A 20,112-nucleotide genomic window follows, 5' to 3' on the forward strand; every position below is an offset into this window, starting at 1 on the left:
GAACTGATCACAAAAGGCTAGCGGTGCAGTAAAAACAGTGCTTTAAAATGTTGCATGAAGATTACCTTTCATCTCTGCTAAATGCCATTTTTCTTGGTTAGAAAATTCCTCTTCCATTCTCTTAGAGACAAATATACAGCAGCATGCACAAGTAGTGTGATGGTATCATAAGATGCCTATTTTATACCTATATGAATACTTTCAGGTGCCGAGTGGACAGGTGATTGTACAAGCCCCATTCTGACTTCACAGCTATGGATACAGTAAATGTGCTGAGGCTAAACTCATGAGGGGGTAGTTCTCAAGCTTAACCTGCTCACATTCTCACCTGCTTGTGAAATGTACAGTAGGTACAGTCTCAATACCGTGTACTATAACTACTCTATCTGATCACAAGTGTTTTGAATGTGCCTTAAGATCACTGTAATGACATCAATGCAGATCATTCAGTTTTCACAATGTGTAAAAATGGAAAGTTTCAAGTGCGCTCCATGGTTTTGCACCTAGGTGCATCAACAGGAACTTAAATTCTGGAAGTCTGCGCCTCATGTAAAAACATGCAGTGGTTCGATTCCAGTGCAATGTTGTACTGCAAATGCATCTCAACAAATGACACACAGACCCTTTGTGATTTTAAAGGGACTGAGTAGTAGCATGTTTTACCATGCACTGTGACCCAAAATCTTCAAAAACACATTTCTCAGATAGTCATGAACTAGTTGGATTTAAGCATTTAAAACATGATTTGAGTGCTCTAGTTCATGCCAAACAAACAATTAACGTTATGCTTGTGTTTTTTATATAACAAGTAACAAGTTTTTTCAGACATCATAAAAACGGTTTCAATAGCATTAGCGTTCAGTTCTGACGGTCCTTGCTATCAAGCAGATCTCAGACGACCCTGTCTCGAGCATGCGCTGCTTACTTCAGGGAACTGAGGAACATGTGGTGTCCGGTGGGAGGCTCTGAGCTAAAATCACTTCCTCTGCTTGGCATCTCCATCAGCTGTGTGACCTCAATTGTTTCCCTTGCTTGCTTTTGGCTCCCCCCGGGGAACTGCACTATGACTTTGATAGGGGTGTGGGGAGGACACTTTTACTAAGAGTGGGATGAATATTTACTTTTTGCATCATGTGAGGAGGGTCATACTCCCCCTGCAGCAGCTTTTACTAGTGAGTATACCAGTATAGTCCACAGGGGAGATTTCAGCTTCGTGTTCCAATGAGTCCGCATCACACAGTCTACTGTATATGCAAATTTAAGTCTTATCTTTCATTTAAATCCAATTAATTTCCAGCTATACCACCTCTTGCTGTGCAGGTATGAGTCTTGTCAGAGGAGTAATGGGATGATCTAAATATGCAGTTACTCATTTTTATGTAGAAAACCTGGCACTACAACTGACAGTATTTGGCACTACAACTGACGGTATTTGGCATGATGCTCACAGTACTTGAAATTTAGGTACAAGCTCATCCACTGGCTCGTTATTTCAAATTAAATTGGTTCTGTCAATGTTTTTTGGCAACAAAAACACAATAGTATATCAATAAATTACCCTGCTTTATACCATCAATGTGCAAAAGATATAAAAAACTACAGTGAAACTACACTACTACGATGCTGTAAAAGGATATAGAACAGCAAGGAGGCAAACTACTAGTTGATTTACACTGTGATTAGAAGGAACATACATTAAATTGTAATGTTGCTTTATGGCCAACTATAGTTACAGTTAATGGTTTTGCACCTAACTGTAAAAGAATTCCACATACTGTATACCAGTGCTTGAAGAATATTTTTGTTTACATTTTACATAAGAAAGCAATAGGTTTAGTAGAACTAAATTTCTCTACCATATGAGGAATGCGTTCAGGAGTCCCTTTTACAAATGTGCCACATTGAGACAACCCTTCAGTGCTTGAGTAGCGATGTGAGTGCAGCCGGACGTCAATGTTGTCATAGTCTCTGGGAAGACACTGACAAAAATTCAGTGCTTCAGATAGTGGCAGGTAACCATGTGATATTTTTATCCTTGCCCCATTTTCTTCAGGGGTGACAATGTTTTTCAGGCTCCTGAGGCTGTGTGTGGAATGTGATTTAATAGTATAGGCCATAGATTTCTAGATTAGTTGGCTTTCAACCTTTAAAGGGTGGTTCGATATTTTATGCAATGCTGTTTCAATTCATCAAGCCAACATGCAATGAGAGCACCACTTTAGAATCACATGAGTGGCTGTATACAAATTGTCAGACAGGGCAAATCATTGGTGAAAACATCAGGATAAACTACCTGGCCCAGGGTTTGACTACACTCTGGAAGTACGACAGTCCATTGAAGCATACGCACACAATGAAGAAATGTAAGTGGGCTCAGGCTTAGTAGCAGTGTTATAGAAGGTTTCACCCTCTTGAAACCTAGTCTTTTGGAAGAGTTGGGAGAGCAAGTAGCCATGATTGAATCATGAAAGAACAGAACACAGCTTCACCCATCACATTAGTGTCGGTTTGCAGGCTGATATCTATCAAGCCACTGTAGTTGCTGAGGAAGACATAGAGCATTTTAGAGAGGCAGAATGCAACAAAATTAATGATTCAGTTTTTGCAAAAAACACTTCCTAATTTAGATTTTACAAAGTTGTTCTCAAAAGATAAATGGGAAACATGCCTTCTGAAAGGATTTTCACATAACTTCAACAACGACATCAAAGAAAGTATTGTACACTACAAAAGAAATAGGGGGCCACACTTTGTTTACTCACTGTATTTACCCATTGTAGTCAGTGTCATTCAATAGTATGAGCATTCCTTTGGGTTTTGGGAGCTTGAAGCAACTTAATTTCCCCAAATAATCACTGTAGCACAATAGTTCTCCAGGGTGCATGGATTACTGTATTAATTGCATCTGTAATATGCTTCAGAGTTTACGAAAGATTTTGACGGTAGACATGAGAATGTGAATGAACAGGAAGACTGGTTAAACATGCACTGAAACAGGACATGAATTTCAAGTGTTACACATACTAATTTTTTATGTCATTATTTATTAAAATATTATAGTTACTGGATAGATATCTTACTTTATACACTGGTGGTGTATTTATTCTTGTGCTTTGTATTATGCAACTGTTGTTATAATATGATACTACAACTAAAAGCTACACAGCATGCAGTAAGGGAAGCCTAATTCCACTCTGCTTCTTGGGATGTTTATGCAGACTTTCACTGGACCATATAAACATCCGACAAGAATACAAACATTAAAAGTTACAAAATGAATAATCAGTACAACCTACAGTATATATGAAAAGGTGGAAAAGATTGTGAAGAGAACAAGAATGCTCATGTTGAAAATGCATGATATACAGCAATGTAGACATTTTACTAAATGAGTGACTTGAAATCAGTCTTTGCTTGACACTTACAGCTTCCAATAATAGCCAGTCCATGATAGGCTTTGGGTTTCTGCTGGAACTGATCTAAACTTGTTCGATACGTTTAGGTATTATTAGTTACAGATCTGTGTAAATTCTACTAACTAGCCTTGAAAGTCCACTTTGAATCTGTATTGGCACCACATGCCATAGCTAAGCTGGCACAAACAACCAACCCAGTTGTTAAATGGGATGGTATTCCTCTTTCATGCAACAAAGTCAGCCTTGGGAATTCACCTTGAGTTACAGAAATACCCCCTTTCAGACAGTTCACATACAGTCAATAAGCGATAGATTGTCACAATACCGTCCAAATGCAAAAAACATATCAATGGTATATAGAACATAAACAAATGCCTTTGATCGCAAGGCTCTGATTTCAAACAGTCTGACAGGCTTACTTGAGGATGCAATAGGCACAAGGCATCTGAAGGAATAACTTCAAAATATTTACATTTTAGTAAATATATTCATTTCCCAACACTTAACAGGATGTGTCAGTCTAAGGAAGGAAGCAATGTGGGACCCATTATGCTGGGAAGCCTGGTTTAATTTTAGTCAAGGGTGAATGAAGTGTGTCTATTGAAGGCAAATATGAAACCACATGAACATACAGGCACCTCAGAAAATCAGAAAAGTACAAGGTCTAAACGTCGATCTTGTCTGGTTGTAAGACATTATTTACAGTAATAAGGCCACTACTTATTAGTGTCAGACGTTTGAGTGAAATATGAAGTTACTTTGAGAGTTCAATACACTGAGCTACAAAACACAACAGACAAGAACGGTCTCGGAGCTCATGTTCACTTTCCTCAGGTTGAACGAGTAGAGAAGCAATAAAAAAGCTGGGCTCAACATTTGCTGAGTAAAAACTGCTTTTTTCCTTTAAATAGATCCCATCTCTGCTCCTAGGGGACCACTGCGTCTGCTGGTTTTCGTTCCAGCTGAGCTCCAAATCCCCAGTGGTAATTGAGGACTTCAGTCGATCTGATTGCTTGTTTAGATTTTTGGTTAACTTGTTTCAGCATTCAGCGCTGAATTTAAAAAATACCTCACTTCAAAGAATACTGTTTCCAGAAGATTGAGCACACAGAACTTCAAGCAGCCTCTCCTCAACTTGCCTACCCTTACTTATGACTAAAATGATCACCTAATAAGAACTGTTACAATGAGCAAACAGGGTAGGAGTGATAGTGTATGAAAATCTTCTACAATGAGGGGCACTTTCACTCACAGAGGTCTGGATGAGAACATTTCTTGCAGCATTCCTGAATGAGGCCTGTTCTGAAACTCAGAAAAAGGGGTTGACAGAAATTACAGATCTCATTCAGTCTTTAAGGCCTTGAAGGCAAATTTAAAAACATGCCCTAAAAAGAAAATTTAAATCACTGAAATCACTGAGCCTGTCATTTTATCATCTTGGTTAGAACACAAATAAGAAGACACAGTGGTCCCCTATGACAAATGTTAGAAACCACAGCTTTAAGCAACTCTCTCAATGTTATAATTTCTAAAGAACTCCAGTACAATGTATGATGCTGGTAGGCAATGGTTAATACAGCCTTATTAAAGTGTTAACTGCAAGATAAAATCTGCTGCTGTTCCAAAAGCTTTCTATTCAGTCACTTAGTCAATAATATTGATAAACGGTCATTAACAATCTGAACAGTTAAGTTCCATTAAATGTGTGGGTGATGGGTCACACAGAAAGTGATGTGGCAGCTGCCACAATATGCGACAAATGCGACAAATATATATAAAACATTTTCATGTAGGTGCAGCTTTATGAATATGTCTTGTTACATCTTTATAAGCCAGGAATGCGATAATGTGTAAAAATAACCTATGATGCTTGTCCATTAGGCAGTCACATTGCTGAATACTGTACCCTGCAGCACCTGTGGTATGAGACCATGTTAAACAGAAATGTGAAATTTGTCATATTTTAATTGCAAAGAGAAACTTTGTCAAATAGGTAGCTGTGATTTAATTCAGGTTACAACATGGTGTTACAGTGTTACAGCTACAACATGGTGTTTAACACAAGAGGGATATTGCTCCTCTACTGGCAATACAAAAGAGAGCATCCAGACAGTAATAACTTCTGGCATATGAAAGAAATGTTGTCATAGACAGGGAACTGAATATATTTAGCTTGGAATGTATACCACTTTGCATAGTCTCAATTTAGATATTCAAAATCCTAATGGCTACTCCGCTTTCTGCCAATCACTACATTGAAGTACTTTAGTACAACCAATACTTTAATTGTTAAGTTCATCATGCTGATGATCAATTAATAATTAAAGAGCTGGCTGCAGTAGAATTGAGTGACAGAGTGGATAAGAGGATGAGCAAAACTGACGACAATACAAGAATCTGAGGACAAATCTGGCATTTACATTTTGTAGAATTCGAGACAGATAATAATAATAATAATAAGACACGGCCTTTCACAGAAAGGTTTCAGGCTGTTACAAACAAGCCAGTGATGTTGTTATAGATGACAATTTTGGATCCTAAAGACAGGGATTTTCTACTATTTCTATTGTTATATACAGTATATTTAATCTTTTATTTTGGTCTCTGCCCCCCTGGTTCAAAACAAGCTGATTGTGTCAAACACCCCCTGTCATTTTTAACCTTCCCCTTTCTATGACTATATGAAATAATGAACTTGAGAGATAAAGAAATAAACATCATCAGGGAAAGGAAAGACAATTTAAAAGTGTTGCAAAAGTGATTAAAGAAAGGAGATGAAGGCTTCAGAGACATACTCCTCAGCTCCTCATGTTACTTAAGCAGCTGCAGGCTGTAGATTAGTTTTACCTTTACAACAGGCTTGTGGCATGATTTCTTTACGTCTGCAGTTCTGAAACAAAGAAACATTAATGGGTGGTAAATATCTGTCATTAACGTGAGCATTTGTAAAAATTACATGATATTTGGGACTTTCCAAGCAGTTTTGCTGAAATAATAATCAGTTCCATTTGTCTGACTTTTGTCTGATTTTATAGAACACTCATAAAGCCTTGCTGAACCTTCATTAAAAGACTAAATCATCATCTACCCCTTTTCATTTATTTTTGTGCTTTTCCCATTACAGCACATGGATTCGGCTATAGTTTTCTCTGCATAGCTTGTTTGTTTCACATAGATACTGACATACTTTACCAGCAGCCGAAGAGAGTCAGTCTGTACTGTAGATACACAACAGGATAAACAATAATGAAGTAATGCCCAGGGATATAAACGTTCAGCTAGCAAACTTGTATTTGTGAGGTTATATTGTATCATTAAAGGACTCTACACGTATACCTCCCGCAAAGTCATTCATTTTAAGGGCCCACCACACTACGTGGCTGTCCCATGACGCACAATGCCCATTTTGGGCTACCACAAGCCCTGGCATCAGAGCTAGCACTTACACAGTTGTATTCCAACTCTAATTTCAGAAGACTTTTCCAGATCCTTCAGCAGAAAGTGAACACATCTCACTTTCCCTAGCTGCATACTGTATAAATACAGTAACATTCTCATCTTTAGAAAGACTGAGTGTTAAAGAAGAACTGCGACAGAACTGGGCAGTCAGAAGGTTCTACTGGAATGATTGTGTGCCAAAGAAGAAACTCATTTTGTGCTCCTGGTCAGAAAAAAGCATTCTCAGATACCAAAACAGAAAACAAGTCCAGCAGACATGGTCTTCAAGGACAGTAATAAATAACACGTTCTGGAAGATAAAAAAGCAAACCCATTACTCATGTTTCATGGCTATAAATGAGTGGAGATTAGTTAAGATTATAATAATTTAATACTGATATATCCATCAGTGGTTGTTGGGGAGCCTTACTGATTTTTTGATCTTTTGGAATTGTTGCTAAAAGGACAAATACTGTATAGAAAGTGTGACTGTACAAAACATCAAACAATACTTGAATGGTTTAAAAAACTAGGTTTCGTTTGGAAAAAAATATAGTGAAAAGTACTACTGTGAGAGCTGCATTCAGGTTTCCCAAATAAATTGCTATATTTTTAGAGTACAAAGTAAATACAGTTAAACTACTGGTTACTGAGTTTTCCTAGGTAAGCAACTTGTTTCCCAATTCACAAACAACCCCATGTACTACTTTAACGAGGCCTACGGCCAGTTTGTTTGCATGCTATGGACATGATGTTCATTCCAGAACATATCTTAGCACCGAAGACACAGCAGGACTGTCTGTTGGATAAGAGAAATGAGATGGGTTACCCCAGAATATGAAGAAAGCCTATAATTTCTCTCAGACTGTAATTAAAGCCAAGGGTGGTTATTTTTGATGAAAGCTTGATTTATGGAAGAGGGCTGGCTCTCATTTTCAGGAGTGTCCAGAGAGGCAGACAAGCTGTGCCTGGAGACAAATCAACAATGCTCAATGTTATCCACGGATAGAGAGCGTCCCGTAGGATTTATATTTTAAACCTCTGTGGGACTGGCACAATAGGAACTAGGGTTAAACTGTTCTGTGCTCTGTGTCACTTTTGAAGACGTTTTAGGACATTTAGATCACATGTCAAATTACCACAAATCTCTGCAGCAGAAGAGATGTGCTACAGAGGGCACATGCTTTATCCAGTCAGGTCTTGGCAGAAGCTACTCTTTTAGTCCTGGGCTCTTTAATGATGGACATCTGCTGAAAGCAAGGACACAGAGTTCTGGACCATGAAGGACGTGTTGACAAAAAGGCCTGTTTCTGATTTCCATTAACCACGTTTTAATCAAATTGCACCCTGCAGACATTCGATTCCTTAAACTGTGAGTTCAGCACCTTTTCCATGTTGGCCGTGTCCTTTGGCATGATTTGAGGACATTAAGAATCCAGGACAATACTTTTTTAAGATGAATTTATTCAGACACTCTAACAGCCACCAGCTTCTCTGTTACCATGTTTATGGTAATACCAGGAAATTAATACTCACAATGACAGACAAAAACAAGGACCTTTCTGCAACAGGAAAGACCTCTACAATACCGGAATTACAACACAAGCTGTTTTTTATTTGTAATTGCACGGCAGCAAAAGTGCACAATGGACAAATCAAGGTGCAACTGCACAAACTGGAAACCACAAACAGTGAAAAAAATGATACTTGGGACTAAAAATATGTGAAAAAGACTTGCCTGGCAGGGGTCGCAGCCATTTTTTCAATTTTCTTTTTCTCTTTTTTTCTCTCCAATCATTTATTCTTTTGCTCTGATGTCCATCCATTCCACAGACTGGTGTCCCAGCTGGTAAAATCATGAAGCTTCTTCAGTATACCTACTCTAGGTATTTATGCTCCAGTATACTCTAATATATGTACTGCAGTATTATTTTTATACAGTTAACATTACCATTTTATAGTAGCATCAGTAGATTTCTCTGTAATTTTTAATGAAATATTAAATGTGCTTTGTGAATTCTTCTTGTGCACACTCAGTTGACACTTGCCATTAAAAATTGCAGTTGTGGCATAATATTTGAAAGTATGTACCATAATGCTTAATCATCACATCAGATATTTGCAGAGCAAAATCGTTTGCTTCTTTCATACCCTGCCTGGCAGCTGACTTTGTAGAGTCTTTCCAAACGTTATTTCAGCTGGAACACTTTGTCAGTATGACAGCTGAAGCAGAGAGCAACAGAGTCATGCAGATTGTAGAAAGTAAAAGACAGAAAAGCAGAAGATAAAATCTGAAATTTAAGATGAAAGGACACAAATACTAGTCCTGCAAATGTGACTGGGTGAACATTATTGTTAGAAACTGTATTCCACTGTCTGTAGGATACACTTGGGAAACGTTTTTTTATCTCAGTGGGCTTCTTCTCAATAAAACATTTTGATGAATAAAAAACAGGAACACTGAAGAAGAACAGGCCATAAAGCACAATATAAGAAGAGGCTGGAAGCTGTCTGGACTCACGCAGATATCAATATTTAGATAGTAAGTACTTTACAGAGGAGTTAATTGCTAAGGTCATACTTTTTTCACTTAAACCGCATAGAGCATTTATAGCACATCTGCTTCCCTTAATGCCCCTATCTGCTGCTGAAAGCAGCACCAGCACAAGCAGCTGCATTTTACACAAGTGGTTTTTAAAATCCACTTTTAAGCTGGAAGTGTACTTCCTGTTCCAATTTCTTTTAGTCCAAACACATGGGTCATTCAATGGTTTACATAGTCTTTCTGAAACAGTGAAGAAGATTTCTACTTGTTGAGAGAAATGGCATGCATTTTGAGAGAAATGAGAGAAAACCGCCACGCAGGTTTTTCATCTGTCTTATATCAAAATAAAATCCACAGAACAGAAACACAAGGAAAGTCGTGCCAATTGTGGAGTTGCACTATTGAATCTTCTTTATAACATAATTTCAACATCAACATTATACAAGTAATCCACACACAGCCTGGAACCAGGTACTGCACCATGGACAATGCTGACGTGCAACTACCTGCATAACCCTGTGTCTTCTCACGTTTATCTCACACTGTCATACACTGCCACACATTCCTATACAGGTTCTTCTCTCCCAACAGAAGACTATGAGACTGTTGTAAATATGTCACTCATTGACAAATCATGATTTGCAAAGCCCTAGCACAGATCAATTTCTTATGCATACCTTCATCCTCTAGCAGGCATGGTGGTTTCAGAGACTTAAATTTAATGGATTTACACATCCATCACACATCCAAGAGAAGTCTCTTTACAATGAGAACATTAGTGTAAATTAACTACTGTATGAGGGGCTCAACCAGAGATCAAGCTGAGCTCAGTAATTCCAGGTTCGAGTCAGGGTTTTGTCACTAGCCGACTGTGACCAAGACTGTTTGAGCTCTCTTCAGAGTAGGATAGGGATAGTCGCCTAGGAGTGTCTCGTGTTTTGGGGATTACAGCTGGTCCTCTGACCTCTCGGGCACTTGCAGGCTGTGGTGCTGTTAGGGACATGTTCTACTTCAATCACTGCTAGATGTCCTGTATAGCCTGGGTCATGTTAAAAGATGAGTGGCTGAAAGGTGGGAAGGGATTGTAGCTACGATTATGAGGCGATTATAAATTGCATGGGTATCTCGGTCGTTGTAAATTTCTGAAAAAGATGCATTAGTTTACTATAGGGTGGCACTAACCCTACAAAATATAAAAACTGTAAATATGGATTATTTGCGGGTGGCATGGTGGCGTGTAATTAGCATTGTTGTGGACACTGGGTTAAGTTCCTGGGTGAGATCTGCTTGGAGTTTCTCTCAGTTTCCTTTGGGTGCTTTAGTTTCCTTCCACAGTCCAAAGACAAAATGGTAGGTTAACTGGATTCTGGGAAAATTAGCCTTGGTGTGTGTCTATGTGTGCCTCGCGATGGACTGGGTTCCTGTACAGGGTGTATCCTGTCTTGCTTCTGCTCTTTGCTGGGATAGGCTCCGGCTACCCCACAACCCTATATTGAAAAAAGAGGTTAGAAAATGAATGGATTCATTATATACAATTTACTGTAGTCTGGAAGTAGCAATAACCAACCTAGAGAAACTAGTTGTTTCTATGTAATTTAATCAAGTTAAGGGGGAGGCTAAAATAATGAAAGTCTCAACATGAAGACGAATTCTTCTCTTTTTCCCCATTCACTTTTCCCAATGAGTAGGCTTAAGCCCACATTTCTATTACTATTACAGTGAAATGCTCCTCTGGTCCTTGAGGGCTGCAGTGCCTTCTGACTCTCATTCCACCTGAGTACTAAATGACTTGTTTTGATTCAAAATGAACTTCTGGTTCCAGGTTGGTAGCCACTAAGGATTTGCTGTTTACCGTGAAACCTGGTGGCTCTCCAGAACCAAGAGTTAAAACTGGTGTATGGTGGTGACGTCTCTCTTTGTCCCCGGTCTTACAGCCAAAGACGGCGCTGGGCTGACAGACTCCGAACTGCCCTCGAGCGCTGACCCTGCAGGCATGGACAGCAGCTACCTCAGCGTGAAGGAGGCCGGGGTGAAGGGGCCCCAGGAGCGCCCTGGCTCCGAGCTGGGCAGCCCACTGGACAAGGGCGAGGGGGAGAGCAACAAAGGCAAGAAGAGGCGCAACCGGACCACCTTCACCAGCTACCAGCTGGAGGAGCTGGAGAAGGTCTTCCAGAAGACGCACTACCCCGATGTCTATGCCCGGGAGCAGCTGGCCCTGCGCACAGACCTCACTGAGGCCCGCGTGCAGGTAAGAGCAACGTCACTGATGGCACAGGGTAGGTGTGCCAAGAAACACGCCATCAAGCTCTGTATTTTCACGCGGTTCTCCTATCAGAATCATAGGATCTCATGGTAACGCCTTCATTTTAACATAGAAAAAATTCCAGTACATCCTAATGCACAGTTACTCCTCAATAGCCTTGAGAGAGAAATCCATCAGTCTGATTACCAAAAATACAGTGGAGGGAGAGCACATTAGGGCTTAACTCTACCATTTGAATTTCACCCCGATTTCCTGGACTCAGCCTAGCAGTGCTAAAAGAAAGACTTCACTGAGTGGGAAACCAACCCCTTTCGCTGACCCCCCCTCCCCAAGTTTGACGTACATCTGCCCCTCGCTCACTCTCAATCCCAGTTTAGACAGACAGGCAATAAGCTGATCCTGAGAGGCTCTCCAACTCCAAAAGCCTGTGGCTTTGCAGTGTTTGTCTTTCATTAATGCACCACCAAGGGAAGAACCCGCACATCGCTTGTTTCAGAAGGAGAGGCTGAATGGATAGTGGACAAGTGAAAAAAGGCACTGAACCTGCCCTAAGCTGCCTTTTAAATTTTAAGCACAGAAACATAATTCTTCACAGCGTATATAACATCAAGTTTCCTTTTAAATCAATCATCAGTGAGAAGCAGTGTGCTGATACCCAATGCAAACACAGACATCATGCTGTTTTAGGACGCCTGCCTCCCCCCAAATCACTATAAAGTCTGATTTATCAAAACACAGTGGGAATAGCTAATTCATTTTCTGAAATTCTAAAAGGAAACACAACCACTCATTTTCACGCTTACCATGAGCTTCAATAATCCAAAGCTTTTTTGTTACAAATGCCTAGTCACAGAAACAGGTTTTCTCTTCTTCTGCAAGTTACAGAGAGTCCATTGAAGAAGAGGGCTCTGCTTTGAATTTCATGCCTTAGAAATGCAGCTAAGGGTCAGAGGTTAAGCGCTTTGGACAACGTCCTGTCACTGGTCTGGCTACCCTGCTTGAACACATTTAAAAAACCTTAATGTTGAAATTATTGGACTGGGAATAAGACCTGCTTTGAAAAGCCGCATTTCATGTGTAGTCTGGTACACACAATTGTGCCAAAGCACCTGGGCCACTCTTTAGAAGTTTAATACCTATATTCACACAGATAAATGATTTGTTCACGCAGATGTCATTCATTAAAAGGGTTTTTAACAGTAAAATGCTCATTTTTAAAAACATATCTTATTACGGAAAGAGTCTGCTGGTAGATTTTAAAAAACAGCCTTTAAAATGGCTTTACTGACTCATTTCCTAAAAAACCAAACATGGCCCTGGACAACCTAAACAACGTTCATCCTATATCTACTTCAATTTTTTTGCAACAATTTTAGAATGTGCTGTTGCAATACAATATAACAATCACCCCATTGCTAATAACCCCTTCAAACCTTGCCAATCTGGTTTCAGACAGTTACACAGCACAGAAGCTGCCCTTGTTAAAGCCATAAATGATCTACTTATGGCAAATGATTCTCATTTTCTATCCTAATTTTCCTAGACCTAAGTGCTGCTTTTAACATTGTTAATCATGACATTTCACTCTCCTGCCTTGAGACTGTTTGGAATTTCTGACATGGAGAAATGGAGCAACTTTTATCTTACCGATCACCAACATTTTATGTCTCTTGGGGGTTTTTATTGTGAAGTTGGGTTCGTTAAGCCTAGAGTTCCCCAAGGCTCAATACTGGGTGCCCTGCTATTCAGCATTTCCATCTTCCCACTTGACCAGGTATTAAAATCACATGGCCTGAATTATAATTTCTATGCTGATGATACTCAAATCCATGTCCTAACTAAACCTGAGACCTCACTACAACTGCAAAGAGCCAGATTCACTACAATTTGAATGTGCAGTTCGTCTCCCATTATTACTTCATATAATTACATTTCCCATTTCATCAGTGCAGCTTTATAAAAAAGTACAGAAAATGGAATACTTCTCTGCCTTTATAACTTCTACAGTGATCTGTTCTCTAAAATATTTGGCCTTTTCTGTTCAAAGCCCCATTTGCTGGAGAGCTCTGGAGCAGAAACACTAAACCGCTCTCTCTCAGACAGAGGCTGCAAGTCTGAGCAGGAGTAGCTCGGCCGCCACTCTCCCCTCTCGAGGTTCCAAGGGGGCAGCGTCGGAAAGCCAGGGGCTTAAGGATCAGGAAATTAAACATGAAATGAAAACAAGCTCCAGTTTTGAACAGTCTCCCATCTCGCTTTCCAATTTCCCAACTTCCCCCTCTGATGTAAAAAAGAAGGAGGAAGAAAAAAAAGAAAAGAGGAACCCGGTTTCGTCTTTCAACATTTGAATCCGCGCTCTGTTCCACATTAGAGAGACATGTCACCTACCTTGCTGACCGCTTCCCATCACCCTTTGCTAGCTGGTCCAGACGCCAGTCCACCTTCAGGGCACTGATCTTTCAATAACCAATTTTATACAGTATGTATTCACCCACTGTCAAATATTGGAGTATCACAAAGACATTTTTTAAAGTTGTAACTGCAACACGTGGATAAACTAATGGTGTATGGCGATCTCAACACAAAAACATAGAAAAACAAAAACTTTGGAGCACTAAATTCATATGCCTAGGTTCAATTCTTTGAGACAAAAAGTTTTATCCAATGACTTTACGTGCTTTCATACTAAGCTCAAACCTAGTGAGTAACGTGACACAAAATACACAGGCAACTTTAGTGTAGACCTTGTGTGAACAATGTATTGCTGTTTTGGGAATTGGAAAGTATAAGTATTTTGTTTTGCATGCACCAGTCTCCTTGTTGCACACATACAGTTTACTGAAAGTCACAGTCATATCCTGTCTAAAGAACTTGTTTCTCTTTTATTTGCTGTGAACATCAGGCTGTGAATACCACACTTCATAAACAAATAACTAAAATGTATTCAAGTCTAAATAATAACGGCAGTTAAACTCAACTTAATATACTTAACAGTGAAGTACAGGACAGTATTTTGAGCAATGAATTTCAAGCCAGTCTGGCTTATCCAATATCAGGTTACACATTTGCAGAGATAGATCTTCTGACATCTGTGCGGCTAAATTGTGGAATGCCTTGCCTAAATCCATGCGAGACTCAGCCCCTATTTAGATAGCTGGACAACTTTTTCTCAACGGTCTACAACAATTTTATCATAGCAATACTTGCAATAAGTATCAGGGAACAACTATTTTAAATGCACATGTCGAAGGTAATTACCTGGAACTTTTATCATGTAAAAACTGCTTTATTCCTTTCAGATAACGGGGGGCACTCTCTGGCCTCATTCTTAAATAGAGCCTTTCAGAGTCTGTTAGCATTTTATTTTTAAAAATCGTTTTAAGACATTTCCCCCCACAGAGACCATTTTCCATTTTCTGTATTTCCTGCTCTGCTCACGATTACTCATCCACCTCTAGTATGTGACGTGTGGCTTCATTAATTCACTTGGATTAATTGTGCAGCTAAAAATACAGAAAAATCAAACAAAAAGGGAAATAACATGTCATTGATTGTGATAACCACAAACCAGTGGGGTAAAAATCCATTGGCGATCCAAGATTACACTCTGCAGCGAACAAAGAAAGGATGCCTCTTTGTTTTAAAGGATGTAAAAGTCTTAGCACAATTCAAAGCCTAAAATAATAAATGATAAAAGAGAAAACAAAACTTCTGTAATGAATACACAAAAGGCAACTTCAACAGATGAATGTATTTTCTGCAGTGTTGCCTTTTTTTACTATCCTAGGTTACTAAGTCCTTCAAATAACTTCCAATATAGTATCATAAAAGACATTTCACATTAACAGAAGTAGTTACTAGTGTGAGTGATATATGCAGATGGATTTACAAACCCTACACATTTGATGGACAAGCATAAATTCAGGCTGTAGAATGGAACTTCCTTGATCTGCTGTGTTACTACAGTATGTGCTTGTCCCAGACATTGAGCTTCATAGGGCTACAGCACATAAGAGTTAAATACCATTCTGCTTCATACGGAAAGAATAAAATAATTTGCAGTGCTCTTGTGCAAGAAAAAAGAGGTAATAATTATTCTGTTTGTAAAAAAAACTATCTAAAAATATATAACCCTGCCAGTTTACACATCAGGCTATAAATCCTCCAGTCGCCAATGCTTTTAACTCATAAATTAATAAAACTAATTAAAATGTGGGTGCTCTAAGAGAGAGCAATGAAATAGTGAAGCAGCTGTTCTCAATGTGATCAAACACATGTTCCACATAAAAATCAAAGAACAAAAAACTAACACTTTCAATAATTTGTATTCAAGATTGGGTTGGATTGTAGAACTGTAGATCTAATCCAAAACATTTACCAATCAAATCTACTTGACCCAATGTCATCATTAACATCATTTGTTTCTCTCTACACACTCATAAAAATAAAACATTACTTTTTGCAACATTAAATTCAGATGTTTCAAGAATAAAATTAGCAAATTTAGTAGATCATCATAGAATCGTTCATCATAAAGGGGGATCCAAACTACGTTTTTCTAAGAATTTTCCCTGCAAGTTACCTGAAATTATACTTAAATAAAATGTGAATAATATGGATATTTTCTGTTTTGCCAGAAAGAAGGTCACTGCACCATCTTCACATTTGAAAATTTGAACGGATCTCTCTGTAATATTATGCATTAGGTAACACAATCAGGAGCATTTATTCACTACATACAAAATGACTATTTAGAACAATAAAACTACTTGTGTTAGGTGTATGAGAACTGATATGAATTTTATAAGACAAGCTAAACATTTGTCAAAAAGGTTTAGCAATTCTAAAAATGTTTTAATTTTTCATTCAATACAATTTACTTTGTTACACTGTTACCTTGACTCAAGTGAGCTCATTCTCTAGAAGGGAACTGATGTAAACGTTGCCTGTCAAGACAGTACACTTTATCCTTTAGAGAACAGTAATTTGAACTGCTCAATGTACAATATACAGTACTGGTTACTGACAAGGTGAAGTCTTGCTGGATCATTTCTCGTCTCCCGGCAACCTTTTACGTATCCCCATGGCGAGCTGAAATCAATCTTCCGTTGGGTCCTCTGTGCTCTCAGCCCTGTAGTTTGAGACGGACTGATGGGAGACAGTAAACAAATGCAGCCAACCTGCAGGAATCGGCTTTAAAGTACCTGTCAGATTTCTGCAGCTATCACTTCAAAGCTAGTCAGGTTTTACTTGCGTTCTGTGTTCAGACATTTAAGCCAACCCCCCTCCTCCAAATCACTTCCTCCTCTCTCACAGAGGACTGGGTTCCCCAACAGGTCGGCCTTGAAGTCTTGAGGCTGTCCAGCACCAGGCTGCTTGTGCAGAGAGGCCCTCTCTCAGGATTTCATCTGCTACGCTTTCTGGCTCATAAAAAGTGCTGCTGAAACAGACCCCGCTTCCAGAGCTGGTTAAATAAATTGTTGTTTACACGTCGAATCCTACTTTGCTTCATCGCGCAGGACAAAGAGCTGAAATCTGACAGGTTATGGTTATGAAACAAGCATAGTAATACTGTATCTGCACGGTTAAAGTAAGGCATTTACAAAATCTGCCCGCAGCTGAAGGCATTTCAAGAATGATTAAAATAAAAAAATAGATTTTTGGATTGACACAGAGCAATTAATCACTATATACATCTATATTAACATATAATAGTAATTAAAGGTTGACTTGATATGATTAACAGAGGTCTATGTCTGCTGCTCCCCTCATACTCTGAAGCTGACTAATAGATCAAAAGCTCTGTTGTAAACTAAGAACAATGGTGAGTCAGTGAAAATACAGAGCCTGTGGTTCATATACAGTACAGCAGGGTAAAGGATGTGGGGTACAGATCTCTGCGATAACTCAAATGAGCCCATGGAACAGGTGGAAACTCCTCATAGGAGATATTCCACGAATTAGCTTCTGCAAATCTCAGTCAACCGGACACTGTGCCCGTGTCGTTCACGTCACATTTACTGCCCCGTCCGTCCATTGCTGTGCTTGGAAACAGACTGGCGACGCTGGCACCCCTGGCACATACTTTGCACTCCTCCCAGCACGAGACGAACTCAGCACGGATCTCTTTCCGCCTCTCCGCGACAGGTGTGGTTTCAGAACCGCCGGGCGAAGTGGAGGAAGAGGGAGCGGTTCGGCCAGATGCAGCAGGTGCGGACACACTTCTCCACGGCCTACGAGCTCCCGCTTCTGACTCGAGCCGAAAACTACGCCCAGGTACGCCAGCCTGAAGTCTCCAGGGTGGAAAGGTGTATGCTCGCAGGCACTGAACTAGCATACTCGTTCAAAAAACAGGGACAGAAGAGTCTTTAAAGGAAAGGCCTGGACTGACACCTAGAGTATGAGATTCCACATGTACTGTATGAGAGCATCTTCAGCTCTCCTCGGTCAGAGAGGCAGCTTTAGAGCAACTCAATACACACCCATCCACCCCACTGAAGCACTTTAATATACCACGCATCTTGTTACGTTAATCCTACTAATTATCAATTAAAGAAATGACAAACCAGTGTTTCTACATTCAACAACAGTGAAGAGCAGAGGCTAGAGGATGCATCAGGACTGCTTAAGAGAATAAGATCTAGGAGTAAGAAGAAAGTGGGTCCTTCAGGTCTGATTTTTCAGTACCTTACTATTTGAAAGTCTGAACCCTTAGCCATTTCTTCTCAGACAGGCCAGTCTGACGGCACCCATACAAAGAGCTCAGTAATTCTCAGCTACCTGCATCTTTGAAGACTTGTCACCCTAAATGACAGCATCATACACTCTAGTATGGGCCTTGAAGAAGCAAGGTAGACAGTACTTCCAAACTAGGAAAAGAGAGATACAGGACAGATTAGAAAGGTTAGAAAAGAGCTAAGTACACCAAATGCAAGGTAAGAAATTTAACTCGGTAAGCTTCAGTATGAAGCCTTTAATTTCTCAGTTCTCTGCTGGCAAATTCATGGGTTTTTCTAGGGGAGGAATCCAGGGCTTAGTAGTACAGTATGGTCCCAGGGTGAGGAAAAGCTGTAACAGGTATGGTGAAGCAGAGTCCTACCCAAAAAGTATTGTTAAAAGCCAGACAATCCCAGATTTATTATTATCTTTTTGTTTTTACAAACTAATCTAGGACTTTGCACAGTCTAATTCCAGAGTCAGAAAAAGCTGTTGCAGGCATGGCAGTGCAGGGATATAGCCTCACTTCACTGTAAGAGCCCAGAGGATCCCAGGTTTATTATTAATTTGCAGGGAGGTCAGAGGCCATGGGTCACTCCTCTGGACTGAGCCACAGCTGTGGAATGCATTCTTCCTTACACATCTGGGGCATCTCCCTGCACTCTTTCATCTCCCCATCACTCCCTACACCCCCACCCACCATCAGTCTCCAACAGACCAAAAAAAACAATTTTAAACACCCTCTCTGATCATAACTGCTCACTTTTAATCATATGGTGACTTGTTATTAAACCCCTGGATTGAGGAGAGAGGGGAGAGATAGCCTTGTTTCATTTATGAGGTCAGAAGCAGAGCTAATCTACTGGGTTTTCTGATCTTAAACTTGTGGGGAAGCTGAAAAATGCCGTTACAAGTACTTTTTTTCTTTAAAAAAAAGCACAAAAAAATCCTTTGATCTCCGTTGTGCGGGCCACTTGAACATTTATGAAAGCAGAAATGCTTTCCCACTACCTGATAAACTGAGTCTCTTTTGTGCAGTTAAGTCATGTAATTATGAAGGAGTTTCTGACAGCTTTGTATTCTTGACTGTCGGCACAGTTTTTCTTCTCTCTCTCGAGGACTGGTGGAAACAGCAGCATGATAGTGCATGTCACACATCGCTGTGCTACGTGGCTAGGGGTGGCATCACCTTGTTATGGCATCTCTGCTTGGGATGCCCTTCATCCTGCAGGCGCCATTAGAAAGGTGGATTTGCCACCTGGTCTTTTCGTTTTCCCAACCCACGTTGGGAATCGCCAGTGTTGTTCTGTTGCGAGTGAGTCTCAGCTCACCAGTAACAGCTCATGTACGGTATGTACGCACCTGGGAGAGATTGGAGTCACAGACGCGCTCCTTTGGAAAGCCCGCCTGCAGAGCCACGCATCCATCATCTGTCACTTGGGAGGCTCCGCAGAGCCTGCGTGAAAGTGCAGCCAACAGGAGGAGCAGCACGCCTCTCACTGATGCCACTGGCAGCCTGCAGGAGAGTCCTTTAGTTGTGATCCCAGCCCTACTCCAGCCATGGACTGCTAATTGTGGGCCACAGCTTGGGCAGTCCCACATCAACTAATGATACAAGCCTCACTCAGCCTGCTTCCCAAGAGAGTGGCAAGCCTGGTAACGCCACATGAGAGCCCTCAGATGGGTTACGTTTAACAACAGTTACAAACTAGATTATATTATATATTTCACTTTCC

The 20,112-nt window shown here is 40.1% G+C and overlaps 1 protein-coding gene across 1 annotated transcript in view; it reads left to right on the forward strand.

Moving 5' to 3' along the window:
• The window catches only part of alx4a (ALX homeobox 4a), a 43,572-nt gene that overhangs the window by 20,270 nt on the left and 3,190 nt on the right, over positions 1-20,112 (forward strand). The window contains exons 2-3 of the mRNA XM_006642480.3: positions 11,334-11,647; positions 17,807-17,935. Coding sequence (XP_006642543.1) covers positions 11,334-11,647; positions 17,807-17,935 — 443 coding nt within the window. The remainder of the gene's footprint in view (positions 1-11,333; positions 11,648-17,806; positions 17,936-20,112) is intronic.

Source organism: Lepisosteus oculatus, chromosome 21 (assembly GCF_040954835.1).
Source record: "Lepisosteus oculatus isolate fLepOcu1 chromosome 21, fLepOcu1.hap2, whole genome shotgun sequence".
Classification (NCBI taxonomy): Eukaryota; Metazoa; Chordata; class Actinopteri; order Semionotiformes; family Lepisosteidae; genus Lepisosteus; species Lepisosteus oculatus.